At 43.4% G+C, this 22,363-nt stretch overlaps 1 protein-coding gene across 27 annotated transcripts in view; it reads left to right on the top strand.

The window, feature by feature from the left end:
- The window catches only part of LOC6499350 (dystrophin), a 126,033-nt gene that overhangs the window by 96,799 nt on the left and 6,871 nt on the right, over window positions 1–22,363 (top strand). For 18 of the 27 annotated variants that reach the window (XM_014910533.2, XM_014910532.3, XM_014910530.3 and 15 more), the window contains one exon: window positions 6,996–7,046. The exons of 7 other annotated variants lie outside the window; for them this stretch is intronic. In XM_014910533.2, coding sequence (XP_014766019.1) covers window positions 6,996–7,046 — 51 coding nt within the window. Of the gene's footprint in view, window positions 1–6,995; window positions 7,047–20,269; window positions 21,237–22,363 lie in introns of those variants that run through there. 2 more of the 27 variants (XM_044716263.1, XM_014910537.2) reach the window with 1 other exon arrangement.

Genomic DNA, 22,363 nt, shown 5'->3' with positions numbered 1-22,363 from the left:
GGTAAGGGCGATAGTATCTGGGCGTGGAGGGGCTGAAACTCTGAGGACGTTTTATGAAAGCCTGTCCGGGCCACGTTAAATGAAGTCGCCAAATAGCTGCGGCAAAGTTTAGCCCGGCTCCTAGCCAATTCTCCATCTCATCGCCTGAGTTAGAGGCTGGGAGCCTCCCCCATATCCTCCCAGGCCACAGAACACTGGCCACGTGGTTAATTGACCACACCAAGAAATGTTCTATTAATTGAATAAAAAGTTTCCCTTGGGAAAATTGCATTTGCATAGCAGAAAGTAGAAAAAGTTAATTTTTTTCCGGCCATTTCAAGTCGAGGTTATATAACCAGATAGAAGAGGAAACCGCTGACAGGGTATGTGAAAGTTAGGAATAGGAAATTAAATATGTTTTTAAACACATATCCAATTGCATTGATTGACAATGAATCCTGGGTCCTGGACAATGAATTCAGGATCCTGAAACTGAAGTGTTTCGTTTGAAAGTCTAACTTCAGTGCATTTGATAAGGCACGTCATGACTGCACTGTCAAACGCTTATGAATAGCATTCCCCCACTTCCCTCAACAAGATTTGTCCATCAAATATGCAACCCTAATGAAGCTCGATTGGCCCTCACCTAGAGAACCAAGAATGCATTGCCCTGCAAGGGTCTTCAATCATTGCGAAGGGTACTTTCCCCTTAGCATTCCATCTTTGAATGATGCATGTGTCCATCGACATCACAGCCACGCCGAAATTCCTCGGCAATCAACCGCAAACTCAATCAGATTACGGGGCGGTGGCCGGTGGCTTCCATGCTAATGAAAAGGCTCAGCTTCGGAGCAAGAAATTCTGGACGAGACGAGACACGTCCCCCTAACTACTTCTGGCTCATTTGGCAAATAATGCGAAACTCTGAATTTTATGTAGTCAATGGAATAGCAGTGAGAGAATTTGTGGGTCCTCGCAGAATGCGTGAATCCCCATGTGGGGTCACGCTTGAGAGAATCAAATTGAATCCGAGCTTGACCACTTAAAATGCGGAATGTCGGCCATGGGGTGGGTGGTGAAAATTGTGGAATTGCCAGTCCCATGTAGTGCCATGCTGAATGGACGCTAAAAAGCAATTGCTTAACGCTTTGAAATATGTTTCATTGATTTCCCGGAAAACTGGTAGAAAAATAGCACAGAAACGGCAATAGAACGGATGCTGAAGGGCTGTCAGCAGTGGCCATAATTTAACCACATGTGGTCGATATTGAAGCTGTTGGTTTCGCACTCACACACTGGACACTCATTTAACCCCTTATGACCACTCGGACACAGATGGTGTGTCTGGGCAGACTGGGTCCTTGTCCTTTGGCTTCTTAACCACTTTGGGGAAAATCTGAAAAATGTCCTCGTGAAAGCTGAAGTTTTTGTTGCAGTTTGTTTGGTTTATTATGCAGGCTAGGACACACAACGAAATCAATTTAGCTGCTCGTCCTCTCACTTTGGCATAAAATAGTTTAATAAATCACTCATACGCAGTGTGTGCGCTGCAAGAGTGTAGTATGCCTGTGCCTGTGTTGCTTTGTTGCCTGTGATTTATGTGCACACTTTAGGAAGTTGCCTCGGTTGACACCAGGAGAAATATTATCTATGGAAATTTTGATTTAGCAACAAAGATTACTACCGGACAGGGAAAGTTGGAGCAAAAGCTAATAAAACAATTTGGTAAATATTGCATGCGTGTTAGCCAAGACCTAAACCACTCGACCGGAAATTTCCCCAAAATATGAGTGCCTGCAAGTATGCAACGATTTTTAAAGCAAACATAAAGACAAATGGCGGAGTAGCTTCTTCCATGATGGATATTGTGCGCTTTTATAAAAATATTAAACAAGTATCAGCTTAAAGAGTTTAATATTGAATCATGTCGTTTTAATTCGTTTACATTCATATAACAGACTGCAAAAATATTAAGTATACGTTTGGTTTTTTCAACAAAAACCATTTCCTTTTTTATCGGCCATTTAATTGTTCCGCAAATCGTGTCATTAAATCCTTTAACGCCCATTGAACATTGAACAAAAAATGGAACACCAGCTGAGGTTCGCAAAAATGGCAGATAGACCGCATCAAATATGGCAAAATACATATATCATTTCTCGTCAACCGCCTGGGAAATCAATAGATTGTCACGCTAACATGGTTGGGCTATGTTCTGTCTCCCTTTTTATCCCACTCGACCGTTCCATCAGCGTTATTACTTTGTCCTTATGATAGGATATTTCTTGTCCCCCCGGCCACGCCCACAATCAATGCGCCATAACCACATATTGCACCACCCGACTGACTTTCTGTTCCCGGCCCGTTGCCTGGTTGCGTCTGCTCTTTTTCTCATTTTTGTTATTTGCACAAACTGCACAAATATGCCACGAAATGTAACCAATGTATAATTGTCAAACGTGTTGTGCTTTATATTGCCGCAGACACAAACACACACCGAGGCTCGTTCTCTTTCTATGGGGAGCGTGGCTCACCATGTGGCCAATTCATTTGTCCTGTCAATATTTTTCCCAACTACTGCTTCGTTTTCCAGTGGCTAACGGCGCCATTTTGTGCGGCAGTCAACTTTTTCCAATTTCACCCGCTTGACCCTTCTGGCGGGGTTGGGGATTTTCATTTCATAAATATTTGCCATTTTGTATGTTTTTCTGCTTTTTTCTGGGTGGATAGACGGGTGTGTAGCAAAAACAAGCATTTGGTAAATATTTGCCACCGGCCACAATTTTCCATCATATCGCTCTCTAATTGGCTTTGCTTTCCCTATAATTGAACCTGAGGTGGTGTCATGAAAATCGTTTATTATGTAAAATTCCTTTTATTTATGTATTTCAATTTTTAATTTATTTTTGTGTTTTGAAAATGTCATTATTAAAATATTTCAAAGCAATGCACAAAAACGTAAACTATTTCCGTCCTTTGGGGAATTGTTTAATAAAATATATATTTTTATTCGAGGTTTAAACGAATTGCAGAAATATTTAGCTTATTTCCTTTAGGATATTTTTAGTTGTTAGCAAATAAATTAAATTGGTAAATACGTATAGTTACATTTTCCCCCAAGGATATTTACAAATCAACTCCAGAATCACGGCCTTCATCAGTTAGCTTATATGTCTTATACGTTTTTCTCAGTTAGCTGTTTCAATTAGTATTTATCATCGGAAGTATCGAAGGAAACCTTGGCCCATTCATCATCATTTATAAATGCCATAGCCAAATTGAAAAATTTAAACTAACACGAATCGAGTCAGGCCCGACAAGCAAAGAAAACAATTAGAAAACGAAGAGACAGCAGAGGAGAATTCAATTTCAATTTACAAATTCAGGAAATCCGAAAGCAAGGCAGAGTCAAAGATTGCTGAGATACATTTTTGGTCTCTGGTCTTTTATTTTTTTTTTTGTCTGTGGCACACGACAAATCGCCAAGCAGAAGATAAATATTCACACGCGGGGAGGGTGTATGGAGGCGATGGCGGAGGAATACTGCCCTATAAGGTGTCGGACTGGAAAAGAAAATTATGCGCTCGAAAATAGATTTTCCGGCTGCACGCCACAAACCGAGAGACAAACGAACTATGGCTGAGGATTTGTCTCCACTAGCCCCATCTCACTTTCTGTCGCGTCTGCAGTTCATAAATTTGGTTTCCACATCCTTTTCCCCGCCTTTTGTGGCAAGTGTAGGCTTAAGACAATCCCACAAAAAGATACAAACGAAGAAATTTTCTCACTTATGAGTTGGAGGCATTTTTCACACTTTGTCACGTGTGAACGGCCAAACGGGAAAAATTATTTGCCAATTTTGCATTTCTCTTTTTTCTATACGTTTTTCCTTTTATTTTTTTTCGCAAAAATAAGAAAGAAGGAAGCACATTTTTGTCTGCTATCTTTGTTTATGAGATTTTCTTGGCAAAAAAAGTTGACAGTCGGATAGGGAAGTCTGGGAAGAAAAAGAACTGAATGCGATATTTTAGGATTTTCTGCGACACGGTTCGCATATTTTTTCGCAACTCCAGAACTTAACAAATAGTGAATAGGTTTTTATTGTTTAGTTTTTTTTACGTTTTTTAAACAGAATTCTAATTGATACTTGATATCCTCGCAACAAGCTTCAACCCTTTTATTTCTACTCACACCACACAATCACATTCATTGTGAGTCACAAAAATCGTTCATTCAAAAACGAAATTCAAAGAAAAAAATGGCACAAAAAATGCGTGTAAATTATCAAATAAAAACGCCATAAAGGAAACAAATAAAACCAAACCCCAACGAATGAAATGCGGGACGATAAAGACAAAAAATACCAGACCATTCAAATGCATTTATAAATTGTATCGAAAAGAGCCCAAAACTCGGGTAATAAATAAGCCAGAGGAAGGTGGAAAGGCAGTGCCAGGGCCAGGGAGGGCGGTTAAAGTATCTGGCAGATTGAAAAATTATAACAACACTCGAGAGCGCCACTCACTGGGGCCACTCAACATGACAACAACCACTTAATGAGCAACCCGAACCGGAGAGAGTGAATGTAAGAGCGGTCGAGAGCGGGGGAGTGGGCATAGTTTGGCTTCTACAACCGAAGAAGATACAAAGATACAAAGAATTCTTCGGGGGCCCAGCGTAAACAACACTCAAAGTTCGAGCAACAAGTTCTAAAAGAGAGAACAAGTTTCGTTTTTCGGAGTGTGAGTATGAGTGTGAGTGCGAGTTTGAGTGTCTGTTTGAGTGCCAGTGGCTGCAGTGCTCGCCGGTTTTTTGTTGGCTCGAATAAGCAGCTGACTCCGAGTGGGACAGTTCGCGTGTTCGGTTGCGTTTTTTGTCGCGATCGCGATCTGCCGGTAAAAAATGTAAAAAAAAATTCCAAACTTGATCAGAGGATCATTCAAGAGTGAACAAAATATAACGAATAAAAATTAAACAAAAAATATTTCAATAAAATCAAACAATGTCAGCATGAATCCTTTACAAGGATCCTTAAACAGAAGCCCCAACAAAAAGGAATTCTTAAAATTAATCAAAGAATAAAACCAGCAACCTTAGGATCATTAAGAACAAGTGTTTTTGAAGTGCGAAAAAAACAAAGAATATACATCGCTGAAAAATCTTCACCTTCTTTCCCACAAATGTAAACCAACACCGCGAAAAGAAAAATTGCAGATATAAATTGTTGTGGTGTATTGTTTTTTTCGTATATACTTTGTTATTATTTTCTGTGGCAGCAGAACAAACGAAAGTAACAAGAGTAATAAGGTCGTATTTATAATAATAATTTTTCGTCAACGTCGGCGACAAGGCAACAACAGCAGTCTGGCTTAAATATATACATATATATGACCAAAAAATAAAATAAAAAATCAAAAACCAACAGATATTGTATTTGTGTGTGTGATAAATGAAACAAAATTCTTTGTAACCGTCACGTTTAAAATTGTGCGCACTTTTCACCAACTTCTTTTTATTTCGATTCTGCCAGAGCGTGTTCAATACAACATTATTTTTACTGGCTTACTGGCAAATAAAATAAAGCAACCTTTAACTATAAATAAATTAACAATAAGTTCGTTTTCTCTCTCTCGCGATGGGAACAAGTGAAAAAAAATATGACAACGGCGTTAAGAAAAATATTGCTAGCTCAGCTTTTGGCGTCTAGAAATTACAAAAATAAATTTATTAAAAAATGTTCTGAATTACTGATCAAGAGGGAACAGTAATGTGTTATTATTATGACAGTAATATATCAAAATTTATTTCTTTCGGTGTCACCTGTTGAGGTGTCCGTCCTTAAGCCAATTCCCTGAATAATTGCATTCTGTCAAATATTTGTGTTCGTATTGCAAACGGTGCCAGTGACTCGTCCATTTAATTGCCTGCCAGAGTATCTGGAGATAAGCTCCGGTCCGTCCTGGGTTCTCCGATTCCAGCGGATTCAGGAAAAATCTCATTTGCATCTCGGAGAGTAAAATCTCCCGAGGTGTCTTTTTCTGTCCATGTAGTGCTTGTGTGTATCTGTGTGTGTGTGTGTGGAGGTATTTCAATATCCCACGTTGAACTGTCAAAAAGGAGACCAAACCTTACCGGACCCGACCACGTGGGTGGAGTGGGGATGTGGGGAAGTGGAGCGAAAATATGGCTACAGGAACTGCGAGATATCCTCGCTCCATGGCAAGGTCGTTTATTATTATTTACTTTGCATTTTATTGAATTCTGCTGGGCTTGGCATAAGGTGATTTAGTCGTTGGGCTCACTTTATTTGTTAAAGTTGTCACTTAACTTTCGCATCTCGTATCCCTCCCAGTGGCTCAGTTTCTCTTTGTCATCATTCCGAGTGTTATTGGTAGCCTTGTTACTCCAACGCCTCTTGTTTCCTCACGAGAAATATCCACACACATGTATCTTGTATCTTTGCATCTTTGTATCTCGTCGGGATTTACATTGTGTCGCAGCTTCTTAAACCTTGGCGACTGGGTTGTGCGATTTTTTATCTTGGTTGCCAGTTGCTGCTCATTCTTGTGCTTGTTGGGGCTCTCCAGATAGCCTTTGTTTCGGTTTATTCCGCTTTTGAATGGGTGTCAGTGTCAGTTGGTTAATTAGAGCGCACATGCCCCTCACACGCTCTGGCGCCATCTGCCATATCTGCTATCTGCTGGCCACTCGATAGCCGTTTTTCTCGCCTCGTCCACTAAACTTTCTAAACTCCATCAATATAATTAATTTATTTGCATCTGCCGGGGGACTGCCTGCTGTGCCCCAAATTCTCGGCCATTTCCGTTTGTTAACCCCTCTGCCAAAATCCACATCCATTCCCGATCGCGCCGATGATGTCAGCCCTGGAAGCGGGGCTTGATGTCGAAGCAATAATAATCGCCAATATTGTGTTTCTGTTTATTAGAACTATTTATGCACCATACGTTTTTTTAATAACCATCTAAGTGATCAAATTTCTTGTTTTATTTTTACAGACGCAATCTGTTTCAGTTGTATCGGAAATTCTAATTTCCAACACGCTCAAAGTATGTCTTTCTTTTGTTTTCTCATTTCTGTCCGTTGTTTACATTCCCGATTTTATTAACCCACGAGCACCCAAACAACAAGTGTGGCCCGGGACCCCGACCCCAAACAATCTCACCAAACAATAACCATAATACTCATTCGGCACTGGCGCAATTCCCATTTCCATTTGCATTCCGATTACAAGTAGAGCATCATCAATGCGACACATTTCCCTAACATAACAGATAACTCTTCGCATTTACTGGGTTCTGGGGGAGATCCGTATCTCCTTAGATGATATGGTGTCTGCCTTTTAATTTATTTTTTGTTTGTGGCCTTTTTATTGGTGCTGTTGACAAGCATTTATAATTAATGCGGCTGCCGTCCAATAAAACTGAGCGGCGTAGTGTGTTTTATGAATTGCTGGTGGGGATTCTGAACTCGGACCCGGGCGGGCTACGGGTGACCCACTTGATAAGACATCCCTCCAACCGATCTGCTCAGACCAATAAGTCTCAATTCAAACCGAAATGTTAATTGTGAGTCACAAAATATTTTGATTTTCCCGACAGATTCTAGCCCCGGGCAATGACCAATTAAGGAATAGCTCCCCAGCTGTCAGCTGGAATACTCCGAAGCGGGCAACTCGTTTGCATCACTCACTCAAATCTAGTTCAACCTATTGACACTGACGATTCCGAGCAACCCCAAAAACCGATTCGACCTTGGCGTCTGTTTATATAAGTACAGCCGATACGGGGGGAGCCCAGTTCCCACACAAAGATCGGCTTTCAGTAATAATTGTAAATATTTTTCGGTTCTGATGAGGCGGCGCTTTCCCAATTACGGAGCCACGGCCACGTCTCCCCTTTCGCGAAATTCATTTAAATTTCTCGAATTCACTTTTTCGTTCCCCCCCCTTCTGGGTGTGTGAGTGTGTGTATTATTCATGGTGGTGTGTAATATTTACCCACTGCGGTCTGCGAATTTGCGATTGCCGCCGTTGTTTGCCATGTGCTCGACATTTTCGTACATTTCACGTACTAAACGCCATTTAAACATCATATGTTAAGTCCAATCGCATTTAAATATGCACATGCACACTCGTATATACGGACATTTGTACATATCCCTCGGAATGTATGTAATACTCTGTAAACAAACACCAGCGACAGCGATCGGATACCAGCAGCCCATGTGCTTCTGACGGATTTTGTTTTGAGTTCTGCATCGAAGAACGGGGTTCTGTTCTCCCCATATCCCCACACTCTGTTCATTTTCGATTTCGAGTACTCGCCTGTGAAGAGCTTTCAAAAAGGAGCATCCAGAAAAGAAAACAACGGAGTTGTTCGTTACTTGAAACTTTTGCAGCTGCATTATGAAATCATCAGTCCGGGCTGGGGAGAAAACAAATAAGTATCCATCCAGTTGAATAAAAAGATATGGGTGTAACATTATAGCCTTGATGTGGATTAATTTTGGATATTTTTAAAAGAGTGTTGTCAGTTTTTATTACTCATTATCTGGCCCAAGGCACTCTTTAATATGGTCTTCCATTTTATTGCCATTAACTTCCGCAAATGAATTCGTAGAGTCTGGCTAGCGAGGCATCTAATAAATCTCCGAAAGTCCAAACATTCGTCCTCCTTGCCGAATTTGGCCAAAAGCAATCTATCCACAAAAGCTGCATTTCTTGCCGCAGCCTTATATGCAGAACGCCAGGCATTGTGGCCACAGAATCTGTGGCGTGCCCCGACTGCCGAACATGTGTTCGCCATCCTACCCAACTGGGTAGGAAGACCCTCTGACTCCACCCCCGGCAAGCAGTTGGCTCCCCCACTTCAGTTAAAAGCTGAAAATTGTTTATGCTAATTGCACTTAATTTATGCATGCGTACTGTCTCTGATGAATGTGTGCGAGCGAGTGTACAAATGTATCTGCAAGATACTCGCTCTCGCCAAAGAAGTGCGCAACATGTTGTGCTGTCTTGGCTCTGCTCTCTCCCCCGCTTGGTATTTATTAGTGTGCCAGAGAATAAATATTATTTCGGCATAATTGCGGCCACCACGCCCCCCGAAAACTGTGGAAATGTGAGACCCATTTCGTGGCACATTCCAAGTGTCTTTTGCCATTTGGAGAGTCTTACACACGCGATGCCTTCTTGGGGCAAAAGCATATCTAAACTTGGACAAATGTCAGCCGGATCGTGGCTTAATCCTGACGCCATTCCGCCGGTGTCTATTTCGGCCAATTAATATGCAGTTAATGGCGTTAGCTGTGCGACGTGCTTATTTATAGGCCCGCAGATGCAACTGCAACTCCAAATGGCAAACGGCGAACGACGAACTCTCCTAGCGCCAAAACACCAAGCGCCAAACGGCGACCGTCAACCAGCGAGTGCCAATTCGCAAATGCATCTCAATTCCACCAGCGCCAAATAAATGGCTGGCAGTCGCAGCTCAGACATCAGCCTGGCGCCATAGCACACATTTTGCATGTCAATTCGGTGGATATGGATGTGGCTGTGGACTTGGATGCGGGGCCGAGCGAAAACTATCTGCCGGATTGCATAAGAAAGTCGGGCAATTTCGTCGTTTTCGGGGTGTGGAGTATCTACATCTGTCCTGGGAATGCAATTCCGTGCATCTACTCACTGTAAATAAATGTCTGAATGCAGTTGGGAAGAGCTTAGCTCCACTGCAGATGCTACACATATTTCAGATGACAAAATAAAACTTTCCATATCACCCAAAGATGGGACAGAACCATTATAATCCTTTAGATACTTTTGAAAAACTAAAATAAAAACTTATGAAAGAGAGATTCTTGCTTGAAAGTTCTACTGTATCTGCAACTGTCGGTGAGAGACATGTCCCTCTTGGCTCAAAACCATTTTGGCCTGCTAAATAATACACATAAATATCTGCCCAAAGTTGTGACAAATTTCCCAGAGCATGCAGCTCGACAGGCATTGCATGAATCAAACCATGTATCTCAACGAGCAACTGGCATTTGCAGCCATGTACCTCCGCAGAAAAGTATCTGAAAAGTGGCGCAATTCAGGTAATCGGAATTGGCAGCTCCGCTTTGTTCGCTCGAACTGTTCTGCCTGGCCTGGCCGGGACGGGGCGGGGCGGGCCGGGCCGGGCCGGGCTCTGTGTGAAATATTTACAGATTGGGACAATTTGGTTTATTGGCCAAGACGAGACTCCCGCTTCCACACGTAACCCGGGGGCCAAAGCCAGCTGCCCGATAAGTGTTTCTGCGCCTCCTCACGCACCCGCGGAGTAGAAATGTAGAAAACACGGCAGCTGTGGGGAGTCGATGTCAGTTCTGTTTCAATCAATTAAAAAATTGCTGCACTAATTGTGGCGTGTTTATCGACTGATGTTGCCTCTGCCACTGCCACGGCAGCTCTTTCGGTGCTGACACAATCACTTTAATTGAACAATTATGCAGTTGCACTCAATTAAATTTCCTGCGCCTCTTTCGGGCGACAGCTCAATTAAAGCGAGGTCCCCGGCTGGAGTTTGTGAGCCTGAACTGCTGAGGTTAAACGTGGCCAAAGTCAATTTCCCCGTTTGTTCTGCAGCCTGGATGGCCTCTCCCAGCCATCGCTCAATCGCCCGGCAATCCACTCCACATTTTATGCAAATCACTGGAGCAAACAGATTACCCAGAAGGCAGTCCCACAGCCCGGAGCCTTCGGTTGACTGTAACTGAAGTCAAGTATTCATAATTCCGAATGCTCTAATGAGCTCAAATGTTTGTCCAAATGTTGACAACCCAATTGAGCAGAAAATGTACCCGAGGAGGCCCCGGAGTTGGGCCTGGCGGAAATTTAGTTACTTATCCATGGGATGCTCGCTCTTGGACTTTAGTCATTAATCAACGTCAGAGCTCGGCCCGCATCAAAGACTGCCAGCCAGATCGAATCCGGCGTATTTAGTCAGCCGTGAAGCATTCCCAAACTATTGTAAGGTTGCCAGCGAAAAAGAAAGTTTAAAACGGAGACGCTTTTCCGGCGACAATGTCTCTAATGGTTCTTTAATGACTGCCTAATAAGACTTTAAAAGAATAAGTCGAATACCAAATCACAAATAAGTTTTAAGCCACCGCATTTCAATCAATTTTTATTTGCGTAGTTCGAGTTCGAACCTAATTAACAATATTTTTGGCAATTCTGTTTGTATTTGCATAGCAGAGCAATATAAACATTTCTCTTTATGATTATTTTAATTGAATAAATACATTCGGTGTGTGACCGAACGACCAAAAACTCACCCATCCAGTGATCCATGGTCCCATCCACCCATCCTCCAATCCACCCACTGAGCTGCGCAATTTCTCTGCAATTTATTTATTAAATAAACATTTTCGGATTACCTATATGGATGGGTCTCGGATGGGTGTACTGGCTCTTTTGTGGGTTGCCGGTCTGATTAGTCAGAGCTTTTATCTAAAATGTTTCGGCTGTGCTCAATGGATAAACAAAAACCGAATTCGATAAGCCACGCAGAAATGTTTTATGAGCAGCACTTTAATGGGGGGGCCAACTAGCTTAGTCTCGGGGCAAAATGGGATAAGCTCTGAGTAAATTCCATAATAATCTCCCACCTGGAAAAGGTAATATTTAAATAAAAACAAAATAATGTGAAATGGCCTTTAAGAGGCCAAATTGGCAACATCTGTTGACCAGTTGAGTAATGGAGGTGGTTGATGGATAAAATCTGTTTTTTGCTCGCACACCTTTTGTTTATTCCTTCATGAATATTTATTTAGACATCGTTAGGATTTGTTTACACTGCCAGCTTGGCCAGAGAGAAAAGTAAACTTTGGTCAACGAGGGGGGCTGCTGTTCGGACCAAAGATCTCGAACCATGCACTTTGGGTAATTAGCAAGTTTATTTGACCCTGAGCCGAGCGACCACCGAATTGATTTTAAAAATAGGCCACTGACCAAATCGGCCAGCTCGGGGAAGGGGAAGCTATTCCGCAGGCTAAACTACCTAGTACACTCTCGAATACAATCTGTACTGGCTGGCCAGAAATGTAAAATCAATAATCATTTAAAATTCAAATGCGAGCAACGCATGAACCGGAAAATGGCGAGCAAGAAAACAGAGACCGGCGAATGCAAATTGGAAAAACAGATAATGAAAAAAAAAATCCCAAAAAAGCTAGGCCGCGGTTTACGGGGGCTTTGCCGGGGTGAAGTAGGTTATGCCCTCCATGCTAATGAAATTAAAAATTGATGCTTTGGGGCCGCTGGCGAAAATTTTGTGTAAAGAAATCTAGGCGAATATGCTAAGCAAATATCATTTAATAAATTGAAAAAGGCGAGCATCGGGCTCTGGGGGCTGGTTTTCCTCTGCCTGATTGATTTTGCGGCGTTGGCGGTTAAGTGGGGGCTTTGAGACACTGAGACGCGACTCCGCACCACAAGAAAAGCCAAAACGCCGCCCGCCAACCATTGACACGTCTTTTGATAGAGTTGCCAGCGGAGCAGTCGGAGATCGGAGCAACATACTGTGGTCTGGCCTGGTTGCTCAATCTTCCTGGTTTCAGCTGCCGTCGAGCCGTTGACATCAATTAGCTATTCGCGTTAGAGTGTGCACCGCAAAAAAAACTGAAAAGCAAACCCCAACTAGATGATAGTATATGGGAGTTCTCCTTAACTTTTATTAACTTTTTGTCTGGCAGTGTTGGCGGCTGACAGGCAATGTAAAATCTATCAACATTCGTTAGCTCAAATTATTGCATTGCAGGAACATTTTATGTGAAGATAGTCCCGGTTGCAGACCCCTTTCAGATCGAGCCACTTATCGAGTGGGCGTTCTCTGTTCCCGGCGCCAGTTGGTAGTGGAGGCTGGCAGCTCTTCTCCTTCCAGCTTCCCTCGGGCTTCGCTTCATTAGTCGCCGCTCAATTTATTTCTCCTTTACACGCCAATTAATCAGATTATGTCAAAATGTGTCACTGGGTTAATGCAAATATATTACACTGGCCATAGACCCCGACTCCGTCGGCTACGCCCCGGGTGCCCCTGCCACACGGACTTCCACACGGCTCTTAATCGATTCCGCTGTCTGGCTCTCGGCAGAAGCTTTAAAGCCCGGCGTCTGCCATCCGCATTTGGTTGTTTGGAAAGCGCTTAGATCCACTTAATTAGTGAACTGCAACTAACAAAAAGCAAAGCCGGGGAGGCACAGCGTCACAGAATCACATCTAAGCTGATTTTGTGGGCTGTAAGCGGATGGGGAATAAATCAGGAAATTGAAAACGAATCCCAGAGACTCATTTCATTTATTTAACCAGCAAAGAAAGCGTAACTGTTTTCGGTCTTATATAAGTAGTAGGTGTGACATAAGTAAATTAATTACTTTGGGATGTTTTTGATAATCGCATTTCAGTTACCTTGACAACTGAAAATCATTCTGGTAACATCGGAGCAGCTCCACCGATGCCTCCACCTCTTTGGGGACTCGGGACTTGTTCGGTTGGAATTCAGCAGAAAATCCATTAAGTGCCACACCCGCCTACACAAAGTCCCCCTGATTCCGAATAGATTCCAGCATATTTATCATTATTTTTCCGCTTCACTTTTTGTCTCCGGATAAAGAGAGAACAATCATGTAAGCTAAACCTGGGCTTGGTGCAAAAAATACAAAATTAAAGAGGAGGGGACCACCAGTCAGTGCTTAATCACGCATATCACCCAACTTTCCGAGCTCCGTACCAACTTGCTTGTTTTTTGGCTTCATTTTTTTCGCATTTTTTCCAACAATTTGTTTTTTGGGCGTGTTGTGTCTCGGCTCATTGAAGGCGGCGCACGGAAGTTGGCACCGCAGCGGAAATTGAGCCATCAAAAGTAATGTATAACCAAATATACACCATAAATACATATTGTATGAATGCGCGGGGCCTACCAATTCAGGTGCTCGGCTTTCGCTTTTCTCTTGGCCTCCCAGCTCCCGGCTCGGAGCTCTTAGCCGCAGTTATAAACGGAGAGTTGTAAAAAATGCTTTACAACTCATTAAAAATTATTATTGTTTCGGCATAAAGATAATGGCCACGGGCAGGGCGGATGAGCTTGGTCCTTTTTCGGGGACTACTGCGTAGGTGTCAATGGTGATCCTTTTTCCCGCCACGCCCCACGGACTGCTCTTAAAGTTATTACAGAAAGGAAATTTGCGTGAAATTGTTGCGGGAACATTTCGATGAAATTTGATGCTAATGTCTGAAGGGCGTGAAGACCGAGGAGGTCTAGGTCTTTGGGATGCCAAAGGTTAAAACTCGTTTTATTCTTATTACAGTTGAAAAGTTTCGCCCGGGGGCTGCGTGGTTCCCACGAATTTCCCGGGGAAAAGACTACGCAAAGTTTCCACTCAAAAGGCGTAAAGGGTTCTCCAGGAGGGGTGTTGGAGTGCTTCCTAGAATGCTAAATTCAATTTGTTCGACTAATATTTTGGTAAGGTGTGAGTGAAAGTTGATTACAAGCATCTGGTTGCCGTGCGATTCGAAGGGGGGAAAGTAATGTGATAACGATAAGAGGTAACAGGTAACATCAGTGAGTTAATTCCATGCGGGAAGTGGGTTAACTCCAAAGATAACAGCTTAAAGTCATGTTTTATTCTGTTTGGCTTATCGAATATACTTAATCTTGCAATTTAAGCAATCAATAATAAATACTTCCCTCTTCAGACCATTAAAACAGAATTCTTTATAGATTTCATTATACTTTCCCTTGTTAAAATATCTTGTTCGATTGAGATTCCAGAGGTACTATCGACTGTGATAATATATCAAGTCAATGCGGAAGTTTCGTGACAACTTTCTCATCTGACTTTTGAATTAATGGCTTATGCATACAACTCCCAGAGCCATTATTCCATGTTTGCCCAACAATTTCGTTAAACGGTTGCCCAAAAGGACCAAAAAGGGAGGTGCATGGCAAAGACTTAGCACCGTTTTCTGCTGAGTGCAGAGCAGCCAATTCAATGCACTTTATTAATGGCATCCATGACTTCGTCGGGCTTTCTTCTCGCCTCTGGGATGGGGGTTCCCGAGCCTGAGTCCTTTAAGCTTTATCGTCACAAAGGCAACCCTACTGCGAGCCCCCCGTCACCGTGTCCGCTGCAGTTGCACTTAATTTTATCTATTATCCTCCTTTTTTGTCATTGTCTAAGGAAAATGAAGATTCAAAGCCATAAATGGCCAGACATGTGAGTGTGTCGGTGAGTATCTAGCCATCAATGGCGAGGCAAAAGTTGCCTGCATGCTCTGCCATTGCTTTTGGCTTTGAGCCATTGTTGTTGGAGCAAGGATACGATCTATCCTGGCAGCAGGTGTGCCACGGCACGAAACCCCTACTCCTGCTCCTGCTCATGTCCCTGCTCCTGCTGTTGGCAGCTGTGTGCTCTGCACTTGCTCGGAAAATGTGATAAAATGATTATAAAATAATTTTCACAAACAATGGCCAGCACATGCAAGTCTGTCCCTGTTCCGTTCACGTTTCCCGACGTGCTACGTGCAGGACTCTCCTCACTTTTTCCACACCATCCGGTGGTCAGCTCTTCTAATTGAATAGATTACGGGGTCAACACCTTGATGGTCGGCAACCTCAAAGTTTCAACTAATTTTATTCGATTCAGAGTTGGTTAGCCGGGCACTGTGCTCCTGCAGCTGTCATAAGGCAAAGAATCTCGCATAACATTTTACTAGAGCCATAAATATTCGCATATTATGCGCTCCACCCACTCTAAAGAGCCCAAGAAGCGGGCGGAGCTGCATTTATTATTAATCCAAATGCGTGGCCATAAAATGCTGTGAAAATTACTTTTGCTGCCGGCAGGACAGAGGAGACTTGGCTCTGATTATATCTACATACAAACGAAAAATCTTAAAGTTTGAAAATAGGGAAAAACACGAACTAATTGTCATTCAAACTGAAGCCCCGCACACACACTTTCCGCCAAGAAAAAAGCGGGAAACTCCACCCACTCTAAAAGCGAAAATAAAGCATTTGTATCTGGAACAGGCATTGGCCAATAAACATGTCTTAAAGCTCTCCTGACAGGCACAGTTTGAACCAGTTTAGCCGGCCAGGCACAGATGCAGATACTCAGATACTCGGATACCCAGATACAGATGCAGACCTTCAATTTGTTCAAAGGCGAGTGCGTAGAGCAGGCGATTTGAGTCAAATTGCCACAACGAGCGCCTCTATCGAGGATTAGAGTGGCGGTTCGGTTCTGAAAGGAGGTGAGGCAGCTGATGCAGTTCGCATTTGCAACTTTATTTATCGCAATGAAAACATCTTGTAAATTTTCCACGTTATTTTCGCCTGCGGCCACGTTCTGGGTGGAAAATTCAACAATTGAATCCGAAGCGTTTCTCCTCCTCCCACTCGGCAGAGACCGACCCAAAACGGAATTGATATGAAAATTCGTTTTAAGTCAAAGCCAAAGTCGAAGCCTTGCCTGCCACGCCCATCGCCCTGGGCAGGACTCTCTCCCCAGTCTGCCCCTTTTTTTTCCCTGGCTGCCTGGCTGGCTTGTTTTGATCATTTGCTCGTGATAAATTGTTCCATGTCGCTTGGCACTCTTGACTTTTATTGCTGGCCATGGGCAAGTCCACAGTCTGGCCATCAAAAAGTCTTTGGCCCTGTTTTATTTTTCTATTTGCCTCCCGAAGCTGCCGCTGCCGCTGGAACTGAAACTGAAACTGGGTAACTTGGCCCAAATGCAATGGCAATGCACTGCCATGCTGGCTCTGCCATTCGGTCGACAGTTTATTTGCCCCGCGACAACTTTGTGCGCCCGGCCCGCCCGCCCGGCAAATACAAATTTGATATCATTTTTCAACGCCAATTTCAGGAGGCTGCGGGGTAGGCCCTCCCCCTTCCACATAGAATAGAAATATTCGCATATGTTTGGGGCCTGCAACTCACTGACTGATTTTCTAATTAAATACTCTCTCAAGACAAAGGGGTATCACATAAATTCCAACCCCAAACCAGATTCTAATCTAGACATTGCCCCATCGGTGGAACAACTTTAGTCGCCTTATCTTCCCCAAATATCAGCGGTATCAGTGTTAGCCCTATTAAAGACATTAAAAAACCGTCCGCCCACACATTTCCCTCTTTTGTTTATCATTTGTATGGATTTGACAATCGAAAGACAAAAGTCACAACTGGAAAATTATTCATGGTCGGCCACTCAGAACCCAGGCGGGGCAAGGCGCTAGGGGCCGGAGAATGGGAAATTCGAATTCACTCATTCGGCTGCTTCTCTGTGAAAATGCATAAACCAAACAGAGCGAGACCGGCTAAACAAAAGCCCAGAACCGAGGGTCGCATAATGCACTTTTGCTTTTATTTTTTTACTTTTTTGGTTACTTTTTTTGTGTCTCGGTTTTGCTTCTTTTTCCTGCTCTTTTTCCAGCTGAAATTTCCGGTTGGGCTTTTGTGTAATCCGCCAGAGACGCGGCTTTGCATGATTCGGATTCTTATTTGTTGTTTTCAAAGTTGAATGACTCTCTCCCGGTGCCCGGTGCCCGGTACCCACTACCCAGTACCCAGTTCTCAGTACCCTGTTCAAAAATTCCGGGCACACCGAGTTTGAATTCAAGCCCAACTTCAGGTCTCTTAGATTCAATCAAATTGCAATTATCGTAAGCACGTGGTTGGGTACTCGAACCCGAATCTACGATTCGTGACGCTTTTGATTTATGTTGGGCCATTTTCACAGCGATATTCGAATGCGATCCATGAGTCAGCACTCCCATTCTATTCATAGATCTGGCTGGATTTCTGGACCTTTTGAGATCACAAAGTGTGACCGCAGGGCTTTCTATTTCCTTTATGGCCCTCAGTGTGTAATGCCGGGTAGCTCCCCTGGAGCTGGCCAACTTAATTAGTTCGGTTGTTGATAAACAAAAGCCGGGCATCGGAGCCAGGTAAACGGATTTAAGACTCCCCACTGCTTCTCACTTTGGTGATTTATTGTAGTTTCTAAGCTTTGTAGTTCGTTAAATGTTTGGCTCCCTCGCATGTGCCGCGCATCGGGATTAGTTTCGCAAAAACCCCAAAAACGAATCGAAAGTGAAAACAAACTTTATAGTTTTGATTTGTTCCACTGATAACATTCAAATAGAGTCCGGTTGTGCGACGAATGATTAAAAATCGGTAGAAATCATTGTCAATCTGTGTAAATTATTTCACCGAAATTGCTTGGAGAAGTGTCATCCATATGTCCATATGCATGGTGGGTGGACTAGCCTCCTAACCACACATGCAGACTATGGTGCATCCTTTTTGCAGCCAAACATAAAATATTTGCATTTCCAAAGCAATAACAAATACATTCCGTACACATCAGCGGGGCATTCTATCAATATCAATTCATATTCCCAATATACATACGTATGCGGGGGATATGGATATGGGATTTTGTATGCAAGTCAACGTAGAGTAGAGTGCCGACTCGGCAGGGGAAAAAGTGAAAATTATAATGATATTCATTGGGATTTCCCTCACGTATCCACAAAGTACATCAATCAAATTGAAATGCAACCATCATATCGTTCTTTTTTCCGCATTTCGTAATTTAAACATGTAAATAGCAAAATGAGAAAAATGCATCCAATATTTAATGTATAATTTCAGCTACAAACATTTTTGCGCTCGTGCCATAAACATTTTGCCCAAATTGGCATGCAACAATAATTTTCAATTATACTATTGGGTGGATGGGATGGGGGCAACTGTGTTGCAAGTTGCAACAGAATTTCGAGAAACACGAAATTTATGCAGAACCAAAGTAGGGAGACAGGATGGGGAGTGGGAGCGAGTGGAATGTTGCTTCAACTAATTAGACACTTGTCATTCGTCGTAATGTTGTAATAAATACCGTTACAATGTCATTACCGGCATTACTCGTTGGCATTTCTCCAGCACCTCTCTCTTTCTTTCGTTCCATACCCATCTCTTTCGCTTCGAAAGTAACCTTATCTTCGTCACTCTTTTGGACGCACTCACTCATCACGGCAGTGACTGGAGTCTTTGTCAATGGCTTGTTAGTTTACTTGTCTCTTCCCGGCTCCAGCCGCCCCACCCTTCTCGACTTTATTTAAAACTTTGTTTTGCTTTACAGCTTAGAATTTTTAATGAGCTTTCGTCTGCTCCACGCTCCTGGTTTCCTACTTTTCATGGTTATTTTTCCGCTTTTCGTTCGGTCGGTCAGGTCTTCTTTCTGAAATGTCATCTATTTTTTAGGCCTTCTCTTTGCGCACTTTTCACAGTTCCATTTTTCATCCATCCACCACGGGGTCAATGCTTAGTTATATTCACTTGAGACGGTCTTGGCCGGGTTAAATTTCCCATTGAAACCAGAACAACTTAATTACTTTAAGCTCTTGTCCCCCCTTGTGGTCTCAATGGGGAAAGCTACTATTTGTAGAGACTGGTTGTCAAATATAGTTTGGTCTTCAGTTGGAAATGATAAAATAATTTCAAGTTAATTAAAAAACGATATTCCTTCTAAACGAAAACATGGTCATTTTTCTGTGGGAATTCCCAGGTATTTGTCGCCGTTTCTTAACAAGTTCTGTCCTTTGTTGGCTCTTAAATATATGATCGTTCCACTAACCTATCCCACTTTTCTATTGGCTTTTCCCAAACACCATGTCCCTCTCCACTTATCGCACCTTGGCCATGAACAAAACGGAAAACAGAACGCCAAGACAGGGACAATAAATATCTTAACTGAAACATTGGAGCTGGCTTATCGGCCGGGCGGGCAAATATTGGCCAACATAATTTAAGCGAGTGAGACGGCCACAAGACAGATACAATTGTGCAAACAGAATGCAGTCAACCTCTTTGCTTGACAAACAACTCCGCGATGTCTGGCTAATTAACGCTAGTCAAAGTTACGGGGGGGATTCTTTATGGGTGGGTGGGGGATGGGATGTCTAAAGGGCGTGAGCTGGGAATTTCGGCGTAATTTAGTGGCTTATTGACTCTCCAAACACACACAATCGCACTTTGTCATATTTGCCCAGCGTAGAAGAGAGAAAACGGAATAATAAACACAGAATCCTGTCGAACCGGTTTATATAAATAGATAAGCGCATAAAAACAACGTTCATTACGCAAGAATGTGCCCTAAAACGATGCACCCAAGTGCCTAAGTTAGTGGTTACTTCATTTTTTTTCACTTTGTTGGTTTTGTTCGAAAGAAGTGGCGGCGAAAAAAACCTGAAATCTGCATAGAACAAGATTAATTAACTCGGCAAAACGGAGAAGCTGCAAGACAGCCCTGCCAGCAGCATCAGCAGCAGCAAAATAATAAAAAAAACACGAAGAAACATTACCGATTACTTGAAGGCTGGAAAATAGTCTTCCAGGATGAGACTGTTTTCCAACAGCGGCCAGACCGCTGCGATTGCCAACAGTTCCAGCGACGAGGCCGGCGAGGTTATTGAAAATTCCCACACCAGGCGATCCGGGAACGGAGCCAAGTCAAGGTCCCTGGAACGCTATGCCGGGGCCCCCTCCACCAAGATCCATCAGCAGAGCATCGAGTTGCTCCCGCCCTATGCCACGCCCACCAGCAGCACACGCCGCCGCTTCCTCTCCCCCTTCCGCTCGATGAAGCGTCGCAGTCGGAGCAGCAGCAGCAGCAATGAATCCCACCAGTTTGGCAGCCACGTGAATCAGCTGAACCACCTGAACAACATGGTGGTGGTGAATGTGGGGGCGGGCTCGGAGGGCGGCGTGGCCAAGGCCAAGGCCAGTTCGCAGAGCGGAGATAGTGGCACCGGTGGCACCGAATTGGAGCACGAAATGGAGCAGGACGACGAGGAGGACGAGGAGGAGGAGGGCGAGGAGCTGGACGAGCTGAGCCTCAGCTACTCCCAACTGAGCAGCAGCGGATGTGATGAGGCAGAGTCTCGGGCGGCGGAGGATCAGCCTGCCACAGAAGCAGCCACAGCAGCACCGGTCATTGCTGCAACATCAGGGCAGCACGTGGCCGATGAGCGGCGCCGCAACATGTTGTCACTGTACTCCTCCTCATCCGAGGAGCAGCTCTGGCGGATAGGCGACATCACCCTGGTGGACGACACCTACTCCAACTACGATCCCAACAACGAGGCCGAGCGCATGTACCGCCAGGTCGTCGGAATTTTGCGCGATGAAAAAGAGGTTTGTGTATTGGCTAACAGGGGTGGCCACAATATTGGGCATACTCAGTCTGAGAAATACAGTCTTTATATTTTTTAAAAGTGTTTTTTAAAGGATAATTCCATCTATTTTAAGTCACAATTGGCAAAGAATATTTACACAGTGATACTGAAAATTAAATCCAATATCCTTTTTAATGTACAATTTTAATTAAAATTATTCACTGCTGCTGTTGCATCTCGCTTTTTAATCATTTCCTTTGAAGTCTTGATTAATTCCCACCCACTGCCATAAAGGATTCGTTCTGATTTATTTACGTAGACATGTCCTTGTTAAAAATGGCAAACTGCTAACCGAGTTTTTCCTTTTCTTCCTTATTCGTTCTCCTTTCGACCAATCCCCTCGTTTCGTTTGAGCGAAATACTTTTACAGTCTCACTTGCAATTTCAATTAATTAATGCAAGCAAGGATTTCCGTTTACGGCTTCACTGAGCAGGAAGTAAAATAGAGGGGATAAAATAGGGATGGAGTGCGTTCACATAATATTATGATTGATTTAATTCCCTTAAAATTCCGTTTAAAGTGCTGCTGGAATCGCAAAATGTCAATTACAGATGGGAATGTTCTTCGCTTTCTTCTTGGTCCAGAAGAGAAAAGAGAGAGACTCCGCTTGTAAATAAAATTTTAAATTTACTTATGAATACTGGTATTCATTTTTCCCCGTGCACATCCCTTTCCCAGAGAGAGTGCAAAGCATTTTAAATAAGCTCAGGGGGCGTGTGATGCCATAGAAAATATGGCGACAGCTTTGGCTTTATTTATTTAACCAAGTTCCCTGCTCGGCAGCCGCAGGTGGAAGCCGGGCCAAGGAATTGTTATGAAGTCAAACGGAGGGTATTAAATTACACAGAGTTGCACTTTTTAAGTAGACGCCATGGACAAACGCCCCCAACGGCAGCTCCTCCGGCCACCATCCTCCGACCTCTGCCTCCGTGTTGACTCTTGCAAGGATTCCTTTGGAGTCGCCGCGTCGCCCATGCCCAATGCACAATGTGGTCTGTGATTAACTTCCGAGCCAAGGCGATGGCTTTAAAAGTGCAATGCCCTCTTATCAGCCAGACACATCTCCTTCATTTTTTGCCTTTGTT

The sequence above is a fragment of the Drosophila ananassae genome, chromosome 2L (assembly GCF_017639315.1).
Source record: "Drosophila ananassae strain 14024-0371.13 chromosome 2L, ASM1763931v2, whole genome shotgun sequence".
In the NCBI taxonomy this organism is placed as follows: Eukaryota; Metazoa; Arthropoda; class Insecta; order Diptera; family Drosophilidae; genus Drosophila; species Drosophila ananassae.
Note: the sequence above shows the minus strand (reverse complement) of the source record. Positions and strands in the feature narration are given on the sequence as shown.